This window comes from Abrus precatorius, unplaced genomic scaffold (genome assembly GCF_003935025.1).
Source record: "Abrus precatorius isolate BTA unplaced genomic scaffold, Abrus_2018 Scaffold3, whole genome shotgun sequence".
NCBI classification, from domain to species: domain Eukaryota; kingdom Viridiplantae; phylum Streptophyta; class Magnoliopsida; order Fabales; family Fabaceae; genus Abrus; species Abrus precatorius.
The window spans coordinates 33,965,361-33,992,671 of NW_020874373.1; the positions used below are offsets into that span (position 1 = coordinate 33,965,361).

General features: G+C 27.9%; 4 protein-coding genes across 5 annotated transcripts; 1 reads left to right on the forward strand and 3 right to left on the reverse strand.

The window, feature by feature from the left end:
• The first annotated feature begins 6,230 nt into the window (after positions 1–6,230).
• LOC113863974 (expansin-A23-like) lies at positions 6,231–7,216 on the forward strand. The gene is made up of 2 exons (XM_027497787.1): positions 6,231–6,369; positions 6,597–7,216. Exons 1-2 carry the CDS (start codon positions 6,231–6,233, stop codon positions 7,214–7,216), a joined length of 759 nt encoding a protein of 252 aa, XP_027353588.1.
• A 2,648-nt stretch (positions 7,217–9,864) lies between these two features.
• LOC113863022 (F-box protein At5g39250) lies at positions 9,865–12,811 on the reverse strand. Of its 2 annotated transcripts, none has more exons than XM_027496393.1 (2): positions 12,716–12,811; positions 9,865–10,960 (listed from the first exon to the last, which is right to left on the reverse strand). In XM_027496393.1, exon 2 carries the CDS (start codon positions 10,909–10,911, stop codon positions 10,156–10,158), a length of 756 nt encoding a protein of 251 aa, XP_027352194.1. In that variant the 5' UTR covers positions 10,912–10,960; positions 12,716–12,811; the 3' UTR covers positions 9,865–10,155. The 2 variants fall into 2 exon arrangements, with proteins under 2 accessions (XP_027352194.1, XP_027352195.1); XM_027496394.1 differs by having other exon boundaries at positions 9,865–12,437.
• A 3,094-nt stretch (positions 12,812–15,905) lies between these two features.
• Positions 15,906–17,678, reverse strand: LOC113862543 (UDP-glycosyltransferase 83A1-like). Its single transcript, XM_027495624.1, has 2 exons — positions 17,201–17,678; positions 15,906–16,789 (listed from the first exon to the last, which is right to left on the reverse strand). Exons 1-2 carry the CDS (start codon positions 17,676–17,678, stop codon positions 15,906–15,908), a joined length of 1,362 nt encoding a protein of 453 aa, XP_027351425.1.
• Positions 17,679–23,240: 5,562 nt separating this feature from the next.
• Positions 23,241–26,897, reverse strand: LOC113863293 (beta-amyrin 28-monooxygenase-like). Its single transcript, XM_027496822.1, has 4 exons — positions 26,152–26,897; positions 24,803–25,221; positions 24,031–24,218; positions 23,241–23,915 (listed from the first exon to the last, which is right to left on the reverse strand). Exons 1-4 carry the CDS (start codon positions 26,685–26,687, stop codon positions 23,616–23,618), a joined length of 1,443 nt encoding a protein of 480 aa, XP_027352623.1. The 5' UTR covers positions 26,688–26,897; the 3' UTR covers positions 23,241–23,615.
• Between the last annotated feature and the right edge of the window lie 414 nt (positions 26,898–27,311).

The window sequence follows — 27,311 nt, forward strand, 5'->3', positions numbered from 1 at the left end:
ACTCATTCAAATTTAATACTATTTGATGTATGAGTTTTGTTATTAAAAGGAATACATTAATTGTATTAAAGGTTGAAATTAATACTTTTCTAACGTATTAATGTTATTAAATATAGGCTTAAATAATTAAATAGTTCCTTAAAAAATGACTTTATTGACGTTTTTGAACTAAGAGTAAGTAGAAATGATGTTGATAGTTTATCAGATAAAAAATATGTTGAAAAGAAATGACATGTTAGAGTTAGAGAGGGTTGGTTCTAAAATATTCAAAGTAGTTTTGGCTGTCAGCTTAGGGAAGAAATTTTTGGAAACAAGAAGAGAGAATCCCTCTCCGTTCCTTATGGGGCACCTTCATTGTTTGTTCCACTCCTCTCCCAAAACATACTAACAACGTTTTGTAAGATGTGAGTATCTTTGGTTTCTCTACTCTTCAAGCAGGACATTGGAATATTTTGAAAGCTACCATAGAATGTATCACTCTTAAAAATAGAGAGCTTAAATTTGAGTAATTTATTTAATTATAATGTCTGAAATAAGTTAGAATCATGATCCTTTTGCATATATACATTTTGATTTGTTGTTAACTATGGCCATGAGATTTTATGTTTTTAACACGCTTTGTTAAGTTTAACTAACTACCTAATTGTGACTTCCATTTTTGTCATTTTTTTTAGTCTTTCTATTTTAAGTTTAGGTTTCTACACAAATCTTCTTCTTTTTTGTTTTCTTTTTATTGTTTAGCTGTTTATGGTGATATTTTGTTCAATAAATAAATAAATTTAAGAACTTTTAGATTAAATTTGAGTTTTTTTAAATGTGTTTTTAACTTAATTGTCAAATTAACGTTGTAAAGTAAAATAAACAGAAAAAGTAGAAGTAAAAGAATGAAATAATAGTAAAATAAAACGGTAAAAATTAAATGAAAACAACTAGAATTAAATTGAATTATAAAATATAAACATACAACTTTAATCACGATCAATATATATTTATTGACCTCTGAATCTTTGGCTCTAACTAATGTGCAGAGATTTAACTTACATAGATTTTTAGAAGTGTTTAGTATAAAAATTGTAATTCTTAAATTATGAAATGAAATATTTATAACTAATTTTTTTAATTGCTTTTTTTTTCTGTGTCTTTTTTTTGTTTTTCATAATTTCCTCTAACACATTCTATGTAATTGCCATTGTTTTGTTGTTCACGATCCTTACCTATGTTTTGATCTATAATTAAAGATAATTATTAATAACCGGTGATAACTATCGATAACCGATTTCAAATATCTTTTAACATTTTTAATGAATTTCTTCATCTTCTTATACTTAAATTTAAATTCATATACTTAAAATATTTCAATTTTTTTAAAGTAAACTACCATAAATTTTAAAAACTCACGTCCACACACCTCTTCTTCAACTAATTTTGGCATTTTTTAGTCTTGGATTATGAAAATGTCCAAAAACTCCTTGAAACATTGCCTTTTCAACTAAAAAATAAGGTTTCTCTATCCGCCCTTATGAAAACTTATCAAAAGCTTCATCTTTTTGACTTAAAATCAAATTTTTTGCTTCTCTCACTTTTGGCAAAACTTATCAAAATGTGGAGTTTCATTATTACACTAATTTTAGTAAAAAAAAAAAAATATGTTCTTTCATATCTTCAAATGGACAATTTTTTTGAGAAGAAATCTCGCACATCTTCTCTTAAAGAAGAGAGATTTTACTCTATCTATTCCAAATTTAGCTAAAATGTCATGTTTTATATTTTGATAAAATTTTTCTTTTTAGCAAACATTAGGATGTGTTCCTTTTTTCTTGAGTTTTTAATATTGTGAGTTTTTTTTTCTTCTTAATTTTTAACTTTTTATTGTTTTATTTTTAGACTTAAACTTTTTGATACCATATTAGAGTTTTGTTGTCACTCTGAAAATAAGTCTTTAGTAGATGGACCTTTATAGATAGGACAAGTTAAGCTATATTAACCTGAAAATCAAGTTCAAATACTGTTACATGGAAAGCCACACCCTATCTCTTATTCTTAACCCCCAACCTCCAAAAAAAAAAGAATATTTATTTTTAAAATAATTCTTATCATTAATGATAATGTGATATATGTTTAATTGTTTCACAAGTGACATGTGTAACATCCCTCTTTTATATTGAAATTAATTTATATTTAACACTAATATTATTAAAACATAGTTAGCAAAATTTGTATACTTTGTATAAATGGTACAATATGGGAATACGAATTAGAAAACTTGACGAATTTACAATATTTCTTTAGAAATATACAAATATATTCTTAACTTGAGATTTCTCTTTTAAAATGAATGAAAATACATTAAAGATTTATACATCTATTTCATAAAACTTTATTATATCCAAACAGTTCCTTCCCTACAACTCCTTGATGAATATGACCTTAAAACGAATCATTTGTCTCATTTTCTTCTCTTTCATTACCTAAAAATAATCAGTAAGGATGAGTATTTTCTGCCCACTAAATCTCTTTTAGTATATCTTAACTAATAATAATAATAATTAGAGTGGTAGCCTAATACTTTATTCTAATTCATTCTTATTCAAATACATGTAGTCATACAATCATTCATCAAGCACATATAACATTTCACTCATTATACATACATTTCTATGCTGACCTGTATGTTATTATACATGTATCATATCGTTTCAATTCATGTGTCACGATACATCTGTCCTAGTAACACCCGTCGATGTACTTAACACACGTATCATAACAACATGAACTGATATGCTACGATACATATATCATATCATACATATTCTTTACCACCTCTCATCTATATCACTTTTCATCATAATAATTGCCCCTGAGATCCCTTGAGGACTTCTAGCATAGATAGCTGCTAGTTGGCTGCAATATCACGGATACACGTGTGCTGCCTTAGCCCCTTTTAGCAAATGTATAGTCAGGAGTTTCATCGAGAAATGAGGATGTGGCCTGTGAATATTTATTTTCAATAATTTATTGTGCACCATTTTCATTGTTAACATTCACCATTCTCATTTTCTCAAGATTTCCCAAATCTTCTCCTTAACTCTATACCCCTAGTGTATCACTGTACTATCTATACTCATTCTCTTTCTCATTCTTAACATTTCTCATTTCACATTCTTATATCAATCAGCATGTCATGATTCATGAGTAACAATTTATATAAATTCATGGATTACAATATATATGATAACACACCCTTTCAATGTGCTATAATTTATATCATAATCACTCCGTTTCAAGTTGCACGGACTCATGCAATATAATCACGTCTCATATTCTTTCTAAATCATATTCTCATTTCTCATTCATATATCACATGTTTTCACTTTATTCAACACTTCATTCATTTCTATAATTATACCAGTTCAACATGTAAAATTGTCATACAAAGTCATATTACGCAACCAATACAATACATCAAACTTATCATAGAGATTACCACGCAATATCTCACCATACAATCAGTACAATATGTTGAGGGTCGAACACCTTCAGACTTAGCCCAGCTCGTACAATCTCAATATATAGTCTCCTAACCTAAAGTTCATTATATTATATCTTTTATTACTTAATTCATATACATCTTAAGGAACTCAGTTCTAAAATCTCTTAATACTACTTAAGCCTATATTTTCTCTAAAAATTTGATATTATTAGTTTAAAATAAACTCCAAACCTCTCTTTATATCAAAATACACTTGTCATATGATACTATCAAAATTTACAGAACTTTACTAAGTAAGATACTCATATTTCTCAAAGAACCACTAGATCTATATATACATATATAACTACAGCTAGAAAATACTTCCCTTACCTGATAACGGTTCTTCCAAACTAGTTCTCTGAGTGATTTACAGAGAGATTTTACACTATCCACAAAGAGATCTTTCAAAAGATAAGATTTTCTAAGTATTTCGAGGTAGAGATCTTAAGATGAGAAGAAAACCAAAGAAAATGAATGAAATAGAGATCTGAGCTCCGAGAAACTTACTTAGATCCAAGATGAACGAATGTTTGAGCTCAAATCTAAAGAAGATCCAGAGTTATTGAAGGTTTTATCTGAGAAAGGAGTGGGAGAGAATGAAGATGATGGAGAGGGATATGTGATTTGGTTAAAAATGAAGATTTTAGGGCGAGAGTTCCTTAAATATTTCTCAAACTCGCAACTTTTTCGCTACAACGATAGGTTCTCGCTATAGTAAAAAAATCAGAAGTTTTCTTCCTTTGTTATCTGTTATTCTAACTACAGCGAGAGCTCATCGCTACAGTGGGAGATCTTCGCTACAGCGAGAGATTCTAGTTATAGCGAGAGGGCTCCAGAATGTTCCATTTTCACGATCTCATTCTCGCTATAGCGAGATATCCCATAATTCACATCAATTAAACACTTCTAATTTCAATAACATGCACAAATAACTAACATTAATTGCAAAAATAATAAATTACAAAATAAGGATGTTACAACATGCATTTAATTATGTTTTTAAAAGTATATGACTAATTATATGCCATATTATCAGTAAATGGCAATGAATTCTTTTTAAAGTAAAATCTAAAATATTATAACTGACAAAATTTTAAATATTTAAAATATTATATACTTAAAACTTAAATTGAAATCATCCATTAAATTATAGTAATTTTGTATCAATTAGTTAACGTATTCGGTGATAATTATTATAAACATAAATGTGTTCATGTGTATAAAAAAAATGAAATATTGAATAAATTATGTTTCATAACTTTAAATATATTGATAAGATATCAACATAGGCTGATTTGAGTGGCAAGCGATTTGATATTACTTAAGCAAAGTTTCAATTTTAAATTTTTGTGTATGCAAAAAATTTTCAATAGTAGACTTATCTACCATATTCAGGTATGTAATCCGAGTCGAATCCAAATTAAATTAGATGAAAAGCAAAAAAAAATACTGATAAAAAAATTAACAAGATAAATATACTAATACAATAATTAAGTGAACCAACTATCCTAAGCAATATAATAATTAGGTGAACCAACTATACTAAGCAAAACAAAAAGTTATAAACTTTTTTCCACCATATGAGATCCCCTCAATTATAGTGCAGAACATAAAAATTCTTCCATTCAATTGGTTCATATTTCTAAATAACTTCAATTGTGCATCTCATCCTAATTTCTATTGCACTGATTTTAAAATTTATCCCCCTTCGTTACATTCTTTTTCTGGCATATTGAGAATATTTTACATTTGACATACGAAAACTAATCTATTTTAAGCATAGATATTCCCAATTACATAGTTGCTTAAGTTACGGTCTTGCCTTAACTACACGCACATTAATAAACATTTAATATATTGTAGAAGTATTCTTAAATTTAAATAAATTTTAAATAGCATAAATAAAAGATATTTAAAATTGTAAGTATTTATTTTTTATAAACAAATAAATACTAAATAGGAATTAATAAATTTACTTTGTCATTAAAAATGTCACATATTAAGACATGCACCCGTGTATATATAATATGAAGCTTTGAATAAATTAAATATTAATCTTAGAGTTGAAATAACTTCTTTTTAAGAAAATGTTAACCTTAACTCTTAAAATTAAGTATAAAAATTAAAAGTAGTAAAATTTATTAAAAATATATTTATTATATATTTATAACTTTAATACAATAAATTTATTTATTTTTAATAATAAATTATTCTTTTAAATGTAAAAATTAATTTTAATTTTTTTAAGATCACCTTTATCTGCACATCAAAGTCAATAACAGAAAATAAATTTAAATATAAAAAGTTGCATAAATAAACTATTTATAGAAAAAGAATTACCGTAATATAGGTGTATATACATCGATTATGACAAGTAATCGTGATCAGATATTAAGAATTACATATTATGTATACTTTATATAGTGCATTTAAAAATATTAATAAATTTAATAAAAAATTGTATCATTTAATAATATTAATGTATTTATTAATATAAAAAATGTATTTAATTGTATTATTAAAATTTCTAATAAAAATTTATTACATATAATTTCTTATCTTATCTAATGTTAAACAAATTAAAAAAATCTATGTATATAGCCCTAACAAATATTACTCCCTCGCCTTTAAATACCATTTTTTTTCATAAAAGATTTCAAACTGCCATTTCGTCCATTTCTGCGTCTTTTAGCTTATAATGGCCAACTCTCACTGTTTGGTTCCATTGACCCTTTTAATGGTTCTCTTCGTACAAGCCTCGTCAGCTGCCATTGACGCTCAATGGCATGATGCTCATGCAACCTTCTATGGTGACATGGCGGGTGGAGATACCATGCGTAAGCATAAAACTCTTCCATTTCTCAAAACAAATATTATGTAGTCTGAATCATCGTGTGTTTATTGACTGTAATATATGGCTAAATTTTATCAATTTTTCCTACTATTATATCTATATCATTCATTCTCATTTTGATTATTAATGTTGGTTCCATTAAACAAAATTAATGAATTACTTTGTTTTCTTTTTTTCTTTTTATAACAAATGATATATATGTTAATGCAGAGGGTGCTTGTGGTTATGGTAATCTCTTCGAGCAAGGGTATGGACTTGAAACCACAGCACTAAGCACAGCTCTATTCAACAATGGGGGGGCTTGTGGTGCATGTTTCGAGATCAAGTGTGTGAACGACCCACAATGGTGCATAAAGAATGCTGGCACAATCAAAGTAACCGCTACAAATTTTTGTCCTCCAAATTATTCAAAACCTGAAGGAAATTGGTGCAATCCTCCACAAAAACACTTTGATTTGTCCATGAAAATGTTCACCACTATTGCCATATACAAAGCTGGGATAATCCCAGTTAAATATCGTCGAATTCCATGCACCAAAATTGGTGGTGTCAAATTTGAGATGAGAGGGAACCCTTATTGGTTGCTGGTTTTGGTGTACAATGTTGGCAATGCTGGTGAAGTCTCTAAGGTTAGCATCAAAGGGTCTAACACTGATTGGCTTCCTATGTCACGCAATTGGGGACAAAATTGGCTTACGGGTCAGAATTTAGTAGGACAAGCCTTGTCATTTATGGTTACTACTAGTGATGGTAAAATGTTGAAGTTTAATAATGTTGCACCTTCTCAGTGGCAATTAGGACAGACCTACAAGGGCCACAAAAATTTTTAGATTTAATGTTAAATTTGTTGCAAATAATGTTTGGTAACAAAATTACAAGGGTTGTGTCGTTTCAATTATAATTTTATTACATGATTAGACGGTTAAATTTGTTTCAACAGGCAAATAGAGAAAAAAAGAATGAAAGAAGCATAAGAGACAAAAGGTAAGAGAAAAGTGTGAAACTCAAAATTTAAACAAGATAATGTTTCTTATCATTTAATTTAGTATTTGAATTTCAAAATCTAATGGTGCTTTAAAATGCTATTAAATAATTGCTACTACAAATTTCAAAATTTAGCTATTCAACTTGGTGTTTGAATTTAAAAATTTAGTGACAGTTACCGTTACAAATTTTAAAATTTGACAGCAGTTCAAAACCGTCACAAATTTTAAAATTTGATGGCAATTCAAAATTGCTACAAATTTAGTTTTGCGTTGCCAAGTTTAGTGTCAATTTTATAATCGTTAAAAAAATTTAAAAGTAATTAATACTGCCGCTAATTGATAAATTTAACCGTAAAAAATGAGTTTTTTTTATAGTAAACAAGCTATTGTGAAGTTAACTCTATAATATAAAAATACATTAATTTCATAAAAAGTAATAAATTTAGAATATTTAAAGGACTATCTTTTATTTTGCATAAAAATTTAAATTAAAATCAATTTATATTATATTTAAAGAAATAATAATAAAATTTAAAATATTAAAAAGTGTGTGTGATAGTTTACTAGCTGAGGAGAAAAAAGAGTGATAATGAGGAAAAAAATAATCAAAATATAGTTTAATTTTCTAATTTTGAATCAGAAATAAAATTATTTTAATGTGCATGTATCATATAGATTGAGTGTAGAGAAATTTATAAAAAAAATTAATTATCATGTTAATAATAAATATTAAATCTTGTATTTACATGTATAATAATTGAATAACATATATTATAATTGAGGAGAAATAAAAATATAAAGAAGTGGAAAAATACTTGTCAAAATTGATATTTAATTTTGTAGTTAAAAATTGGAGATATAAACTTGCTTTTTATATATACAAATAAGCTATTTCTTTGTTCTTAAATAAAATTATTTTTTTAAAGTTCACTTGTGAAATATTATTTTTAATGATAAATTAATTTCTCTAACTTTAATCCTTTCAAGATAAAATATAAAGAATCATACATTTTGGTTTAAGTAAAATTTTGTAACTAATGAAATAGATAAAGACTATTTCAATGATTGAATCAAACACACTTACGATAAAAGTTCAATATATGTGACGAAGTAGAAAAAAGAAGAAAAATTTCACTTACGAATTCCCAAGACACTTATTCGGCATTCCAATGATATATGTGGGGCGTTACAATTCCACCAAAATAATTTTTAAAATCAAATATTTTTCTTTTAAAATCATTATTGTATTATTGCGGTTTTACTCATTTTAATTATTACTTAATTATACTTGAATGTTAATATCTGAATTATTAATGTTTTGATGCACTTTTGCTTATTTCAATTATGCCCTTGTTTAAAAAGTTCTAGAAGAAGCGTTTTACTCTTCATTTTTCTTAGTTGTAAGTAGACGTTTAATTCCTCGTTTCAATAACTTGTTTCCTCACATATACATACATATATGTATGTATACCTTTTTTTAGAGTAAAATTTGAAAAGTTTCAAATACATTTTAAAATTCTATGCCGTTACTTCTTCCTTAACTCTTTCAACTGTGTCATTAATTGGCATCATTTGGGTCCACTTGCAAAAATTACACCAATTTAATCCCTTAATAATAAAAAAAATTAGTCAGCCTTTTGTTATAAAAATGTTGACATTAATTTTACTTTTAATATTAAAAAAGAGATTGCTTCAGTTTATTAATTTTGCAACTAATATGCCCTAAAATTGCAATTGATTTTTTTTTTTAATGATCAAGTGACTAAATTGATATCACTTATATTTTAGGAATCAAAATATATAATTCTTTTTTGTTGGATATAGAGAAACAAGTGAGATGAGACTCTGATTCTAGGACAAAATTGATTATATTAACAATCAATCAAGGGATTAAGCTCATGATGCTTCTACATTATTGAGAGCTAAATTGATGTTAAAATTATCAGAGACGAAAATGGTGCCTGATACTTTATTTTATTGTGAGATAAAATTGATAACAAAAATCTTGCAAGAAAATGATCATACTGAAATATCCTCAGGAGAGGAAAATACAGATCTACTCATTGTTTTATTAAATAATATTAGGAGATCTTCAACAATTTCTTACACCTCTTCAAAATCGTAGAACATATCCACAAATGAAAATACAAATTTTAGATTCTTCATGTTGATGCAATCAACAGAATCTTGTTGACCAGGTTAATACACTTTTATGATACTTTTATCACTTTATTCTAAAGAAGGTACTTGATCCGCCTCTATTTTGCTGTAATGATTCATTAATTTGTTTGAATTAAATTAAATTTTTTAGGATTATTTAAATGTAATTTAATTATTTATTTTACTTTTTTATTTCCTTATTTCTTATTTCAATTAATCCAAATAATGCATTTTCACAAGTCCATTTTCACTTTATTTCTTATATACCTATTTCTTTCTTCTCTATTTCTTATCCCATTATTTTATCTCGATCAACATGATGTATACACAGCAAATCAAAGACAGCCCTATCCAGGTAAGGTAGGCCGACAGAAACTACCATATAACGTGCCGATGTACATTCTTAGAAAGGTAAACATCGATAACAATGAGTTATAAGGTATTTACATTACATACTCAGGACATGCGAGACATTAACACCAACAAATTTTACAAATTATCGGTGTTAATCATAAAAGATGACAAACTTTGTAATGCATCCATATAAACAAACAAAAGTTAAACATATAATCACAATGTCCAATTATTTATTTTGTAATGATGGGACATCATTCTGTGAACATTCACTTCCAATCAAGCATGTCCAACAGCCACAAGACTTCTTCCTTAGAATTTGCCACATCACAGAAATCCATTTGGATCCCAAATACATCCATAAGATCTTCATTTCTATCTTCCATGAATAGCAAAGAGATCCATGCACGGATGCCGGACAAAAATGGGTAGCCAGGGGATATGTCTAGATAATCAAAAGCCAAGGCTCTATATGATGAGCGATCAATGTAATCAAACATGGACTTATTTATGATTCGAGCAACCTTGTTTGAATCCTTCCTCCCAACCATCACAGAGACACTAACATTCTGATTTTGTCCAGACGGGATAGTAAACCTAGGTTCCACAGGAAAGGTCATCTTGTATTCAGAACCTTCCAACTGAAATTTGAGCATGTCACAAACTCCTGATGCTGGGATTTTAAAGCCTGCCTGAAGGACAGATCCAGGCACCACTTCTGAGAAGAGTAATGTATTTTCAGCCCAAATGTCAAAGAAAAACTCCAAGTCATCAAAAGAAATTCGTGGAGGGAGAAGAGTTCTTTGATGCTGGCGTTTATAAAAGGTTTTGTATAAGTTGTAGTAGGTTAGAGTTGGAGGATTAGGTCGCTTGCAGATTGATGGCCATCTCTTGGCACACAGACATTTCCAAAAGAAATCATCTCTAGCTATGTCATTCCACTGCTTACAAACAGCCATACAAGAAGCAAGATCAATGCCTTCCAGTAAAGGGAAAACAGCCTTCAGAACTTCTTCAGATTCCATTGACAGCTCCAAGTTGCAATAAAAGACTGAATAGATTATTGATCATACACTGCAATGAAGAATCCAAAAATGTAAACAACTGAAGAATTTCAACCCAAAAAATGAAACAGAAAACATGAAAAAGAAAATATCAAGGGCTTTCAAGAGCCAGGACTCACACTTTACTAAGAAAAACATAATTGCCACATCAAACAAAACTTGTAAGATTTCACAATTAGCAGCACAATGTAATGCATCACACAATCATGTATATGCACTTTTCCAGATAGAAATCCTAGAACAAAAGAAATAGTTTGACTTGATTGATTATAAGAAAAATACAGTTGCGAGGACAATGCATCCTGTGAAACAGTGATTTAGTTATTTAACAGAAAAGAAAAGAAAGAGAAAAAGAAAACTAAAGGGAAATAGAACGATTGAAAGGAGAAATACTTGAAATATAATTTGGGACTTGGGAAACTGACAATAATGCTATATAATGATAATGGCATGTAACAGAGTAAAGAACAGAGCTATAATGATGATTAGAAAATGGAAAATGTTAACACAAGCCTTAAATGCTGATTTTAAGCAACTAAAAGTGATAAATTTTTGTTGGAAAAGAAAACATTATATATAAGAAATACAAAAGTATGATAAATATTTCCTTTTCCAAGAAAAACTTTCACTTAGATGCTTAAAATCAGCTCTAAGGACTGGTATTAACAACACGATTAAAAAATTAATGAATAATACACACACAAAAATAATTTTTAAATTTTCTAAATATCATTGACAAAGCAGGTTGAAACTTGTCCTTGCAAAATTTGGTCTGCCTAAAAAATATAAAAAAGAAAAGGGAAGAAATTAAATAAAAAAATTTATACATAACAACAGAATACGAAAATAGGATAGTATCATTAAACCACTAAACCAACAAAAGTAAAATAAAAAGTACACATATAGTCTATACTGCACATACACTGTACTTTCATAAATCAGGAAACTCAAATCAAGACTTACATCATACAAGAAATATGGCTACTTTATTGAATTACTTTGGGCTCAAATGAATAGTTAGACAGAACCATATAAACATTTGGTTGAGGTAATTAAATACCATAACGCAGTACCCTAATTTAGAAGATAAATATAAAAAGCCAACTTCTAATTCCAAATATGAATGGAAATGGTCATCGATTTTTTATTTTTATTTTTTATATTAATAATTGAGAGAGAGAGAGAATGGTACCCTAATCTAAGACAAGGAAGGCCATCAGTTTAAAGTTTTCCTACAGAAAACTCATTTAACTGCATATGCACTGGCTCAATAACTTGGGGTTTTTATAGATTTTTTATTCTATTTTAACTATATTTTCCTTCCTTTCTTTCGTTCTAAATTTCAATGAAGTCCGTATGTTGAACTTGATCATTCCAAAGTGGAAAATAAATTAACAAAGTCTTTTGTTATCCACCCTTCTTACTCTTTTGCTAAACGGGTACAAAGGCTTTCAAATAACGAAATCAATAACGATCCTCTTACAATACTGAAAAAAGTTACAATCTCATTAACGCTAATACATGGGAAAAAAAAAAAAACCATAACACTGAAGTTGAAAAATTCCCAAATAAAAGGACCCTAGTAGTTTATCAAGCATGTCTCTTGCAATGAGATGTGAATTTAAGAGGAAAAGTAGAGAAACGAGAAACAATTAATTGATAACGATACGATTAGAATGCTATATCAAGTCAACGATCATAAAAATAAAACCTAAGAAATTAATATCAAATATTAAAGCGTAAGAAGGTGTGAACGGAGAGTAACCGGCGTGAAGTGCAACCGATGGTGGCGCGTGACATGCGGCGGAGGATGAGTGGTGAGGGAAGTAGATCTGATCCGGGAACCAGAGAGAAGGGAAGGTGAGATAAGGTGGAAGGAAATGGAAATAGAGGTTCAATATTGGGCCTCGACCCATTTCATCGTGATCCAGCCCACAGATGAAATAAAAACCGCAAAAAGCATAACGTATCGACCCAGTTTCACATCATGGGATATTTTCGACAACAAAAATTACAAAAAAAATGGGGGTGTTAGCAAAATAGATATACTTATGCATGGAATTCTTGAAGATGGAGCAAAAAAGAAAACGGGAATTCTTGCAGTAATATACGCAATCCAATTCACAAAAATAGAAGACTAAACTCCTTTTTCTGTTGACAAAAAAAAAAAACCCTCATTTTTATTTAGAATTTCATTTTTATAATATAATTAAATTAAAAAATTCTTAGTTTTAAGTAAAAGTACTACTATTTTCTAAAAAAAACTAATAGTAAATATTTAACTTAAATAAATATTTATTAATGTTTAAATTTTTATTTTTGGTAAAATATTTATTAAGAAGGTAATAGAAATAAATAATTTATTAAAAAATAAATTTAACCAAATATATATGAACTAAATAAGTTCCATCCTTGTCAAAATAAGAATAGTTTTATTTTATAAATTTTATTTTATTTTATTTTAAATTATTTGTCAAAATATATAATGATTTGGCATCTCCATTAAATAAAACAAGAAAAATTGGTGAATATTTAAAAACAAATTTTCTCAAATAAACAATTTAGTTTTAAAAAGCTCTCTTAAAAGTGAGTGAAAATAAATGTTTATGTTTATGAAATATAAGATAAATTAAATATGACTTTGAGAGTAGTATAATAAAATAATTTCATATTTTTTAAATTTGAAGATATTTAATAATATATTTATTCTTTGTAGAAAATTATTAACATGCAAAATAATTATTTCTTTTCCTTGTAAACTTTGAATCTTTTCGTACTTCACTTTTTTATAGGTTTTATAAAGTTGTGGTTTATACTTATTAAACTATTTCTTGATGAAAAGTATATACTAACCATTTTATTATCCTATATTGATAAGAGGCATCAACATTTTGATTTAATCTTTTGTCTTCTTTTGGCATAAAAACATGAATCATTTCAAATCATTTGAGCTTAATTCTTACTATGTATTAATACTTTTGTTTGTTGGTTCAATCTTTTGTCTTTTTTTGGCATACAAATATGGATCATTTCAAATCATTTGAGCTTAATACTTATGATGTATTAATAATCTAAAACAAAAATAGCATGTGATTGACTTTTTCCTTTAATATTCAACCTTTCTTGTGTTACACAAAAGACTTTTTTTTTTCCTTCAAAATCTTTGAATAAGATTGGATCGGTTTGTCCTTCACAAATAAACACATAATATAATCCTTCTACACTTATTAACAATGTTATAAACTTAGATCCCTAGGTAAGAGAACTAAAATAATTGATAAATTGTCATTTGATTATTTTATCGATAAGATTTTTGTCTATTCTATCATTAAAATTGCTATATTATCCATTGACCTGGTTATATTTTTCTTTATTTTATTGTAGAAAGTGATAATAATACAACTTAGTTAAAATAAGTCAAATCATTAAGAAAAATTATAAAAAAGAGAAAAAAAATACAATCGATAGAGTTTGAAATAAGCATAAGCAAAAAAGCGTATGTCCATGCTAACTTCAACACATCTCGTGTTCACTTGAAATGACCATGTGCAACAGGTATGCTTATTATTTAGTATAATATCCTTCATCGTAGAGTTGACGGTTCTTTCGAAACAAATCAATGATGATTTTTTTACTCATTATTTAGGAATATAAACATTCTAATTTTAGTTTCTTGTACTTTTATTACTATAATTATTTGTAGCCAAACGTCTTTATCACATAATTGAAACAAATTTTTATGATGTAACATCTTTTGAAGCAGTAGATATTATATTGCCAATTACAATTGTCTTTATATGTATTATTGATTATTGATATTCTTAAATTGATTAATCAAGAATTAATCTTAATTAATCAATTAGTAGAAATCAAACCTTTAATGGATTGGTGAAATTAGGAGGTAATTTGAGTTTAGAGATTATGAAGATCAATATATTTCACGAACTTCCAATTAATTAATTGAGTTTAATAAATTTAATATTTCTTAATACTCTTAATTATTTCTTGCTTGTTATAATCATTAGAATAATACATAAAGAAAAAAAATGTTATTATTCTATGATTATTAAATAGTGTGATAATATTTGATTGGATAATTAATATAATCTTCTAGGATTAAATTAGGAAACATCTAAGTGATCATAAGAAGGAAAGGAAGTCTTGAACATGCATTCATATAAAATCAACTCTACAATTTTTTTTATATTTTTATTTTCTTAAGTCTTTAAATTGTTTTAATTCTTGTTATTTTTAACCGGGAATTCTAAACTTTCAGAATCACTTAACATTGAAAGAACAATATCAGCATGTGCCTTCAAATATAAACTTTGTGATAATGATACTATAAGAGTCTAAACACTTCTTTTTCTTACAATTGATAAATACACTTGCTTGTGAGTTGAAAACTTTTGAAAATACTAAAACTTACAATAAAAATATAAGTAGACAAAACATGATTGTTAAACTTTTGAAGAATGAGAATTAAAAATTAAAGATATCTTAATTTTCTGGTATAGACTTTCTATTGTGACCAAAAAGTATTTAACAAATTCAATTTAATATCTGTTAACAATGGCCAAAAGTCCAGTGTTATTACTAACACTTTTTTATTGTTATATAGAAAAAAAACTTAAAAAGGGAGAAGAAATTTAGATATAGACCAATAAGATCAGGAATCCATTAAAATAGACAAAATACAAATAAAAAAAGCTAAAACATTCAAAGAAAACAAAAAGCATTTCTTCTTGTTGTTGTACGGAAATACATTATAACTTTCTAGTCCATGCACAAATCCAAGACTAGTTCCCTTTTATTCTTCTAGGCCTATGTCATTTCGTCTGAAAAGAGAATGCTTTCCATTTCAAGTGATCGATGAACAAAGTTTGCTTTACCCTCTTTCAACTCAAGCGCCGTATATAACACCAATGTTGTTTTAAGCATAGAGAATATTTTACTTATGCTTTTATCCAATCAATGAAGTTATTCAAATTTTTGTGTGAGCTGCCACCTTCTTTTACACTATTCATGGCCAATTCCTTTAACTCCAAAGCCCTTGCTTTAACTTTTTCATCATGGAGCAGTTTCTTGATCTTACATGTTATTTCTTGATGAGTAATGATCCCAGCATTTCGATCAAGTGTCAACCCAACCTTCCAAATATCACATATATAGGTCTCATTAACAAACTGGTCAGCAAAGTAAGGCCAACAAAGAAAAGGAACTCCACTAGTGGTGCCTTCCATAGTAGAATTCCAACCACAGTGACTCAAGAAACAAGCGACTGAAGGATGTGAGAGAACTTTTTGTTGAGGTGCCCATTGAACCACCTTCCCACGTGGATACACTTTATCTTCAAATTCTTTTAGAAAGGCATGGTTTTTTCCATTATTGATATCTGATCTTACAACCCAAAGAAATGGCCTATTGGAGAGTTCAAGTCCAAGTGCCAATTCTTGAAACTGGTTGTAGTCAAAAACAGTGAAACTTCCAAAAGCAACATATATTACTGAATAGGTGGGTTGTTGATCAAGCCAGTTTAAACAAGTTGAGTCTTCTGGCCAAAAGTTTCCTCCCAAATATGTTTCATTTTTGCTCGCTATAAGTGGACCTATAGGTAGAATTTCTGGAGCCAAAGCAAATGCTGCAGGCTCATGATCATGGGTTGAGTTGCAGATAATCCAGTCTGCAATTTCCACTGCTTTACTGTTCCTACTCATACAATCAAAAATAATCTTTTGTGTGGTCAAGCCACCCAAGCATGTTGTCCAAACAAACTCTGTTGTCCTCATATAAGGCATCATTGGTGCCAACTGAATTGTTTGATCTTTTGTCGGTGTTCCTGAAACAATAAAAATAAGCATGAAGATTTGAAATCAGAAGGATAAATTTTCTTGCTATTTCTCAAAATTTTACAGATTTAGATTCTCTTCTGTTTTTAAGTAACAAAATATGATAGCATTGAAGAGTGAAAGACGCAAGAAATGAATCACCATGATTGGCTGTAGGATCCACCAGTTGTATTTTCTTTCCGGTGTTTTTTTTCTCTCTAACAAGATCATATCCTATTACTCAAGGAGAGTACCCAAATCCAAAATATACATCATGTTTTGAGTTAGTCTTTTGTTTTCTCCCATGTTTTCTTAGTGAGTAATCTACTTTAGATTCTGAACTGCGGATTAAGCTTTTTAATGATACTGGAAGTTTGACAAATTGTAGGTGATATAAGGTTAGTGCATGATCTTATTCTCACCATCACTATTGATGATTCCATCATCAAGCAGCTTTTGGATGTTAAAAGACAAGACCAACAATGAAGCTGATGCTGGCCAGAATGCAGCTCTTCGGATGCCCATCTTCTTTGCAACTTCAAGTGCCCATCCAAAGTTCTCATCTGCCACTACACAAGTGATTTTATTTCTGTTTGATTTGTTGATCTCTTCTATTAGCATTTCCAATTTCTCAGGCATGACTTTATATATTGCTTCTGTCAATTTCCCAAGATCATTTCTATTCTCCCCATCTTCTAGCCCATCTGGGATTGAGACCAGCTGAATCTCATTTCCCATATCTTTTTCTCCCATAACTTTCATAATTTGATGATGAGTGAAATCCGTGTTTACAAATGTAATTTTGATACCATGTTTGACTAATTCATGTGAAAGTTCCATAAGAGGAATCACATGGCCTTGTGCTGGATATGGTATGGCCAAAATGTGTGCTTTACTCATTACTACTCTTGAAGTTTAATTTTCCTTGGGAAGCAAATTTTAATGACAATAGCATTACATACATCTAAAGTAAATACTATTTCTCATTTGGGAAGGCTGAGATTACAATGTTTTCACTGTTTGTCTTCTTGTAGTTGATTCTTCTGCATTTCCAACCTTTATTAAATCTATTCTAGTTTGCCATGAATTTTCTTTTCCCTATGTACTGTCCTTCAGCTTGCCGCCATTTGTTTGCTTTCATCTTTTGTCTTTATTAAAAGTTTTAAATATATATTTACTCCTTATACCTTAATAAATTTTTATTTTAATCCTTCTAAATAATTGTTTTTAGTTTTATTCTTTATATTTTTACAAATCTTTTATAATTTTATTGGTAACATAACTAATAAAAAATTGGCATGTAGCAATCTTTTAATGAATTATGTCAATAAAAAAGGCTAAAAAGAATAATTTACAAAAATACAAGGAACAAAATCAAAATTTATTTGAAGAGACTAAAATAATTTGCTAACATGTAATAATGAAAAAAACATTCAAACAATATTTTAATTTAGCTTTATTTTTTTCTGTGTTATCAATTCCTCTTTTAAATGATTGTACAATTGTTGGTGTCGCAGTTGCTCCATGAAATCTGTAGACAAACAGTAAAAACAAATGAGAAATGCTCTAATTGACAAGTTACTAAAAATCAAACGAATATGAGATGAACCAGTCAAGAATTGATCGAGCCGATTCCACGCAACAACATCGCTCTTCATAGTTTTCACCTCCATTATCTATGTTTCCACTAATTTTACGTTTAAGTTGAATTAAAACAACAATGGTTTCTATACTACATAACAAAATGGTTTCATGGGTTTACGAAGAAATTTGACAATTAGTAAATAAATAAATTCAACATCATTTTATGATTTTAAATCCTTTTTGTTTTCTTTAAGCGTGTCCTTATCATAATAGTTAAATCGATGTCATACATAAAAACAAAATAGGAACAAAAGAATGAAGCAATATTAAAATAAAGCGGTAAGGATAAAATTTTGTAAAAGTCGTAACTCTTAAACTTATGAAAAAAATATTATTTATAAGTAAATTTTGTAATTTCTTCTTTTTTATGTGAACTTCCTGTAGCAAACGTTAATAACCACTGGTAACTGCTCCTAAAAGGCTTTTAACATTTTTTTGAGATATTTTCTTATTTTTTATATCTCCCTTTTTCTTGGATTTGAAACATTATAACTATCCTTTTGAAGTATTTTACCTTTTCGACCAGTTTTCATGAAACCAAGTCGAAACACTCATTCTTTGACCCATTTTTTATACTAAGAATTGGATCTCAAAACTTGTTAAAAACTTCGATAAGGAATATGTTCCTATATCCACTCTTACAAAAACCAGTCAGAATTTGATCTTCTTGACTAAAAATTTCATGTTTATATTTCTTTCATGGATTAAAACTAGTCAAAATATCTTTTATTTATTCGCAAAAGACAATATTTTGAGGTGGGGTTTCAAATCTCTTTCAAGGAAAAGAGCTTGTTTAATGTTTATCCACCAAGAGCTTTGTTTAAATACCATCCTTTATAATTTAGAAAAAAAAAATTCTTTTCCTAGACACCATATTAAAAAGATTGAGATGAAGTTGTAATATAATAATAGCGGATAGTAAATTGGGACTAAAATCAATATAGACTATCTGAACACAATCTTTAATCATTACATAACTACGAAATATCTTGTGCATAATTTTTTTGCATGATTATTTTGATCTTCATAGACATGTGATTATTTTTAGGATAGAATTTAGGTATAATTTATTTTGTGTTATTTTTAATTAAAATTATTTTTATCTCTAATTTTAATTAGAAAAAACACCAAAAAATAATTAAGAAACTATGACTAAATTTTATTCTTATTTTGAAGTCGCATAAAAACAACATCCATTACAAAAAGTAGAAGAAAGAAAGAATCAAAAGATAATTAGATTGAAATTGGAAAATAAAAAAAAAAACTAAAAAGACAACATTGATACTCAGACTCCTCAAACTGTCTCATTAGAGGATTCAACCGATTAAATATAATCCTTTTCAAGCTTTGTGAGAATAAGGACAAATAAGAAGACCTTTGGCAGGAATAGGCATAGGATCAACGATAATTAACACTCTCTTTGGGAAACACTTTTTTCCAACATGACCTTTGGTGATGAACGGACCATCAAATTTTGGGAGAACAAGTAGATTCATTGCCAAAATAATCTTAAACAATTTATCACTCAACTTGTTCCTGAATGTGAGTCAAATGAATTTGTAACTTTGATTGTTCATAATGATCATTGGAACTGGACTAGGATTAAGTCTTGCTCCTTGCTTGCATATGCGATTTAATAAATCAAATTAATTCCCCTATCCTAATAAGGGGACAAGACCTATTCTTTTAGAATCTAACTAGTAATAGAATCTTTTATGTGAAATCTGCTTACAATCTTATATTTCCTCCCTGATCAAGATTAAGCTTATGCATTGTAATCTCTTTAACTTGGTTTGGAGTTGAGCAAGTTCCCTAAAATTAAATTTTTTTTTTGTAAAAAATTGCTTATGAAAGACTTCTTACTAATGATGATAGATATAATCATGCTATGTTTAATGCATGTTCTTAAGGACTGCTAGTTTGTCAAACAAATCTAGAACTAGCTGGTCCTCTTTGACAATTAGGTTTTGTTATTAAGTAAAAAGGTTCAATACTTGGCTTGAATTTAATCTATTCAAAGCTAGCTTTCCCTTGCATCCTTACTGGAAGTTATTATTTGGATTAATTGTGTAGAATCTATGGATTAATAGGAATAATGAGATTTTTTAGAACTCCTCTCTTAATAATGAGTCTCTTTTCCAAAAGATAAAATTTGATTTTGACTATCTTTCTTTTTGTGACAAGACCAATTTACAGGAGCTAATTGTTTTACCAAATGACAATCCCTTTTGACCTTGCAGCTAAAGTTAAATGTTGATGGAGCTATTTCTCTAGCTATTGGAATTACTAGCTGTGAAAGTCTTGTTAGAGATAGTCATGGGTCATTTATTTCTAGTTTTCATAGAGCCTTTGATTTATGTCCTCCCCTGGTAGCAAAGCATTGAGGTCTTTACTAGGTCCAAGAAGATCCAAGTAACATGGATTGATTGTGATTCTAAGAAGGTTATTTTTTTAATTATTAACCTCTAGAGCTGTAATTACTCTTTTTTTCCTATTATTAGTGAGATTAGGAGGCTACTGAAAGGAATTAAATTTATTAAGTTCAACCATATTTTAACACAAGCTAATTAGAGTGCTAATTAGTTTGCCAAAATTGATTATGAGTTATCATTTCTCTATTTTGACGAAAGTCCTCTTTCCTTAATGCCCTTCTTAAGATTAGACTCTTTAGGTATTTAGTTTCTTAGATTTTTAATCTAAGTCTTTGTGTTATTTTTAAACTTTTAAGTCCTATTTAATAAAAAAAAATGAAAATAAAAAATAGTAACATCCACCTACATTTTTGCAAGATGAATGTTAACCATAAATATAAATTTTGTACATTATAAAGATATTTACCTAATAATTTTTTTTTATTAAAGTTATATGCATTATTTACAATAGAATTTTCCATGAAATTATGTTAAAAAATAGGTTTTTTAAATTAAAAAATAAATTATTAAGCTAATACTTTTTAAAAATAATTTTCTTAAATATTTTTGTCATGTCATTATAAATTGCATGTATGAAAAAGATAAAATTCAATTGGTTATAAAATTATACAATTTTTATTAATATTTTTAAAATGATATACTGTAATTTAGTTAACTATAAAATTAAAAGATTTATTAAAAAAATTAAGTTTACATCCAAATTAAAAAGAATTTACATTTTATTATATCACTTTCTTTTAAGTATAATACGTTATTTAAAATATTTATGTTTTTGTTATTTATTTTAAATTATTCTAAATTTAGTATAGGTGATCACGTGATAAATTGGTAAAAAGTGTAAATTTATCAAGACGTACACCATATAATAATAGATTTTGTCTCTCACACACAAATAGAAACATCTATCTTTCACAATATATTAATAAATTTATCAAGGATCTTGCTCGAGATTGGGAATTAGGTTACTTAATTAAAACACTCAAAAAATTAAGTGTCTCTGTATATTTTAATATTTTTTAAAAATAATATATTTTTTAAAATAAAAATTAATAATTACACTTTTACTCATTTAATTTTTTTCCCGCTATTTTTTTTTTATCGATATCTGCTGCATTCCCATTAGCCAAATTCATCGATATCTTCAACAGTTCCTCCTTAAGCCCTAACTTAATTGCTTTGTTGAACTGTGTTTCAATGGCCATTGTCATGATTCCTTTGCTCAAACTGTTGAATCATATTAAAAATATGTATAAAAATTAAAATTAATTTTTTTATGATATTTTTTTAAAACTTTTTTTATAATTTTAAATTTTGAACATAAAATACAAAATAATAAAAAATAACCTTTGCTCCTGTAATTTTCTCCTTCCTTTTTTATATTTTTTCTTTTAAAAAATAAATTATAAAATATGTATTTTTAGAACTAAAAGTAAAAAAAAAATTCATGAAAATATAAAAGATATCTTTAAAGAAAAATGTTCAAGGTTAGTTTAAGTAACAAGTATTTTGATATCGTTTAAGTAATATCTAAAGTTTTTAAATTTTTATGTATGTAAAAAAATTTTGATACTATATTCATTCACTATATCTATACACGCAACCTGGTCGGATCCTGTTTAAACCTAAACTGGATGAAAACCATAAAAAAATGTTAAACTATTTTTTCTCAAAATATAATTTTTGCCTTTTCTTTTATTTCTTTTAAAAAAGTATAAACCTTCCTCTCCCATAACACCAAGAGATATTATAATCCTTCCTTGTGTTTACTTCCTACTTTGATATTATTCAAACAAAGTTCGTTCTTAAAATCGTTTCGAATCGCAATTTTTACGCATGGTTATTACAATGAATCACGGGTATAGGAAAGTACAATAAGATCTTTTCCCAATATAGTTACTTCAAAGGACATGCTGCTCTAAAATAACTTTAAAATATAAACCACACAGTCATAATTTTTTATTCAAAATATAATAATTAAAATTTTATCAATTAATCTCATATATAATTCATTTTTTATATGTATATATTTTAATGTCTTCTTAGCCATTTATTTTAGAAAAACTCAGTTTTAGTAAATTTATAAAGAAGATTTTATATAAAAAGATAAATTTTTTATAAGTTAAAAATAATGTATTTCTTTAAATTTTAGAGAAATTAAATCAGAAAACTTATAAAAAAATCTCAAAAATAGAGAAACATAAACTATTTAGAAAAAAAAATCATTTTTATACTAAATTTCATCTCATTTTATATGCTTTCACTGATTGCATTTTAAATTGAATTAAAATAACTAATGTTTCCTATACTCCACTAAATAGTTTCCATGTCAAAAAGATTAGGATGGAATTGTAATAGTGGTTGACAATAAAATGGCCCCAAAATTAATACAAATTATTCAAACACATTTTTTTATTAACACAACCACGAAATAACTAGGCTCTTTATATATAGATAAATATTTTTAAGATAAAACTAGGTATAGTTATTTAGTATTTTTATGTTATTTTTAATTAAAATTAGAGTTTTACATCTAATTCTAATTAAAAAAAACACTAAAAAAATACATAAAAAACTATACCTAAATTTTATACTTATTTTGAAGTCCTATAATCACAACAACGATTACAACAAACTAGAATAAAAAAAGAAACAAAAGAGATTGGACTGAAATTGGAAAATAAAAAAACTACAAACACAACATCTATGCTCAATCTCCTAAACTTTCTCATTAGAGGACCCAACCGATCAAATAGAATCGTTTTCAAGCTTTGTGAGGATAAAGACGAATAGGAAGGCCTTTGGCAGGGATAGGCATGGGATCAAGGACAACACCCTCCTCAGGAAACACCTTTTCCCATTTGAACCTCTTCACTATGTTATGAATGAAAACTAATAATTCAACTCGAGCAAACTCTTTTCCAGGGCATATCCTTGGCCCTCCCCCAAATGGAATATAAGTATAAGGGGCTGGCCCACTTCCTGCAAATCTACTTGGATCAAATTTTTCTGGATCTGGAAAGTACTCTGGATTCTTATGAGTTGAGCATGCACTCCAATACACCTGTTTATGAGGAAAATCAATTTAAGTAAAGTTAAAATAAAACATTTCATGTCTTATATTACTATACAACATTTTCATATATATGTACTCATATGATCTAGCTTTTTCATCTTACCTTCCAGCCCTTTGGAATCTTGAAACCTTTGAAAATAAAATCATTGATGACTTCCCTGAAAGATCCTTGGACTGGAGGGGAAAGCCTCATTATTTCGCATACTACATTCCATGAGTATTTCATCTTATCCAAGTCATTCCAATTCAACAACTCTCCTGGAGGCTTGGACTTCACGATTTCCATTTGCTCTTTAAAATTACAAGAAAAATAAAAAGAAAATGAGTATCTAATGTCATGAATAATCATTGTAATCATTTAACAACAAAGGGAGAGGGAGGGAATTAAATATAACTATTTTATTTTGTTATTTCATGCTCATCTAGAGCAACACAATTTTTCCTTTTCAACACACTCTGTTGTTGAATAAATTTTATGGAAATTTTATTAAATAACTTATTTAAAAATAAATTACATGTTTAAAAGACTATTAAGATGTGTTATCACCAATATGACCTCATCTCAACCAAATTAAATCATTTAATATTGAATCAGTATTTTTATTGATTTCATCATTAATTTGATTTTAAAAACATTATTTTTAATGTAAGTGTCTCTGTAAATTTTAATAGTTTTCTTTTAAATACTATATTATTTATAAATTAAAAATGAACAATTACACTTTTACTCATTTAATTTATTCCCACTAATTTTTTCATCATTTCAGGATTTTAATCTTAAAATTAACTCCCATTTTTTTTTATTTCCTTATTATAATTAGCTTTTAAAACTGATATTAACAAGATCATACGTGTATATATATATACTCACATACCATTATAGACATTTTGATAAATTTCCGGAAGCTCAGCTAAGAATCTGACAATGGAAGCGCATGCAGAACTTCCAGTGTCATGACCACCAATCATCAGGCCCATAATCTTGTCTGCAATATAATGTGAAGTCAGAAACTCTCCATTTTCATCGCGTAGTTTCAACGTGTGAGACAATAAATCGTTGATATCTTCGGCTTTCCCATTAGCCAAATCCGCCTTCCTTTTGTCGACGATCCTTATCAATTCCTCTTTAAGGAACTTGGAAGCCTTAACTGCTTTGGAGAACTGTGTTCCAGGCAAGTCAATGGGGATTGTCATGATTCCTTTGCCCAATCTATCGAAAGGTTCGGCCAGTTTTTCTAAGTATTCCTCATCATCAAGGTTCATGAACAAACGACAAGCCACCCAGAAGGTATACCTGTGTTCAGAGGTTTCGCCACAAATAAATGAGTTTTTTTATGTTTTCCTGATAATAAATGATAAATAATCCCTTCTTGCATGTAAGACGTCAAATCACCCAAATATCGAGAATGTTCATTCTTAAATCATCATAAATGCTAACACCCAATCACTCGGTTCCACGCAACTAGTATCAAAATTCTTAGCCATGCATGGTTATACCAAAAAATTTCGCTTAAAAAAAATTTAAAAAAAAGAGATTTTACTTAAACAAGAAAAATTAACTTAAGTAAAAATAAATTTTTTTACTTAAACTAAAAAAAATGACAAAAAAATAAAAAGAAAAAAAGAAAAAAAAAAGTGAAAGAGAGATTGAGTGGGGATGAAAGAAGAAAAGATAGAGAAAGAAAGAGAGGTTCGATGGAGTAAAGTGGAGGAGATAAAAAAAGGTTGAACAAGAATAAGAGAGGTTGGAATGAAAAGAGAAGATTGAGAAAAAAAAAACTGCGACTTACAATGTATTTTAGTTTAAGTGAATTTAGATTTTTTTAAACAAAAATTTTTGCTTAAACAAAAATACAGTTAGTATTAAAACTATAAGAAATTTGTATTTAATGAATTATGTATTAAGACTTGATTTAACTATTCTAGAATAACTTTAAAAAACAAAACACATAATCATAATTTTTTATTCAAAAATTAATTAATAAAATTGTAGCAATGTGTTATATATAAATCATTTTATATACTTATATAATTTAAAGTTTTGTGAACTAATACTTATATAATAAAGAAATTAAAAAGTCAATACATAATAATTTTAATTAAAAATTACGAGAGTGAATAAACCTTTACTATATTAGCATTTTTCTATATTTTATTAAGTCACTTTTGGGGCATTTATGAAAGAGAAATGGTGTGAAGTAAACGTTGAATAATTAACAAGCACCTCTTAGCCAAGGGGTAGACGGTAACTTCATCATGGTTTTCCCAATGAGCAGTAAAGTGTTCCCGAGCAAGGGAGTCCATAATACCAATATAACATCGAAGAGATTGGGGGCCGAGGTATTGAGGGAGCATTGTTCTCAACCTCTTAGCTTCAACATTGGGATTCGATTGAGTCGTTGTTGGGAATAGCTTGTTAACTCCTCGAGGCCACCATTGAACAACAAGCTTGTTATCATTAGTAAACAAGAACTTGTTGCATTCAGCACCACAAAGCATAACCACACACTCCCTAAAGAGTGAAGTCTTAAACACTTTAGAAGAGTACTTTTCCATGTGTTCATAGATGAACTTCTCTGGTTTTCCTTTCCATCCTGAAGACAAGTACTCGAGGCTTTCACCGATCACCGGATACCCCATCTTTCCCGGTGGCAAGTCGGGGGCCATGAACGGTGAAACGTGCTTATAGAATAGAATGAAGACAGGGATAATGATAAGAGACACAAACAAGAGCAGAAGGGAAAGATCTAACTGCTCCATATTTGCGCTTCAGCAAACACAGTGTTAATTTGGGTGCTTACCAACTTTAATAAAAATGATCACATCGTTGATGCTAGAAATATAGTAAATTTATAAACACCAGCAACGTCTTAATTTGGGGAGCTTACCAACCACCAAGAGTTATGGTATGTTGAGATATTCTAAAAGCATGCTCTCTTGCCAGAAACAGATTACAAATTTATTAAAATTAATTAAAAATAATTATAAGTGATATAATTATAAATTTTTGACTTTATACAAATTATTTTAAATAAAGTATATCCAATTAGAAAATTTTAATTATTTGATAGTTTAAAAATATTACGAAGATTATAAATAATTGAATAATATGAAATGATTGTGCTAGATTAAAAAAAATTATATGTATAAAAAAATTACAAATTGTATATATTTTATACATGCCTTTGTTATTTTATAATTATATTAGTTTGTGCCGTTGCAATCAATTAGTAATAAAACGTAATAAACCATATAATGATTATTATTCGATTAATAAATAAATTATTAAATTTTGTAATATTTTTCTATTTATAATGTAACTTAAAATAGTAGATAAAAATTTGAGTAGTATTTATGTTACTAATTGGGTTATTATCAGTTAGG

Coding starts and splice junctions, on each gene's coding strand:
- LOC113863974 (XM_027497787.1), top strand. CDS start 6,231: ATGGCCAACTCTCACTGTTTGGTTCCATTGACCCTTTTAATGGTTCTC. Junction 6,370..6,596: donor GGCGGGTGGAGATACCATGC/GTAAGCATAAAA, acceptor ATGTTAATGCAG/AGGGTGCTTGTGGTTATGGT.
- LOC113863022 (XM_027496393.1), bottom strand. CDS start 10,911: ATGGAATCTGAAGAAGTTCTGAAGGCTGTTTTCCCTTTACTGGAAGGC.
- LOC113862543 (XM_027495624.1), bottom strand. CDS start 17,678: ATGAGTAAAGCACACATTTTGGCCATACCATATCCAGCACAAGGCCAT. Junction 16,790..17,200: donor TGGAATCATCAATAGTGATG/GTGAGAATAAGA, acceptor TTATTGTTTCAG/GAACACCGACAAAAGATCAA.
- LOC113863293 (XM_027496822.1), bottom strand. CDS start 26,687: ATGGAGCAGTTAGATCTTTCCCTTCTGCTCTTGTTTGTGTCTCTTATC. Junction 24,219..24,802: donor TTATCAAAATGTCTATAATG/GTATGTGAGTAT, acceptor GTAATTTTAAAG/AGCAAATGGAAATCGTGAAG. Junction 23,916..24,030: donor AGATTCCAAAGGGCTGGAAG/GTAAGATGAAAA, acceptor CCTCATAAACAG/GTGTATTGGAGTGCATGCTC.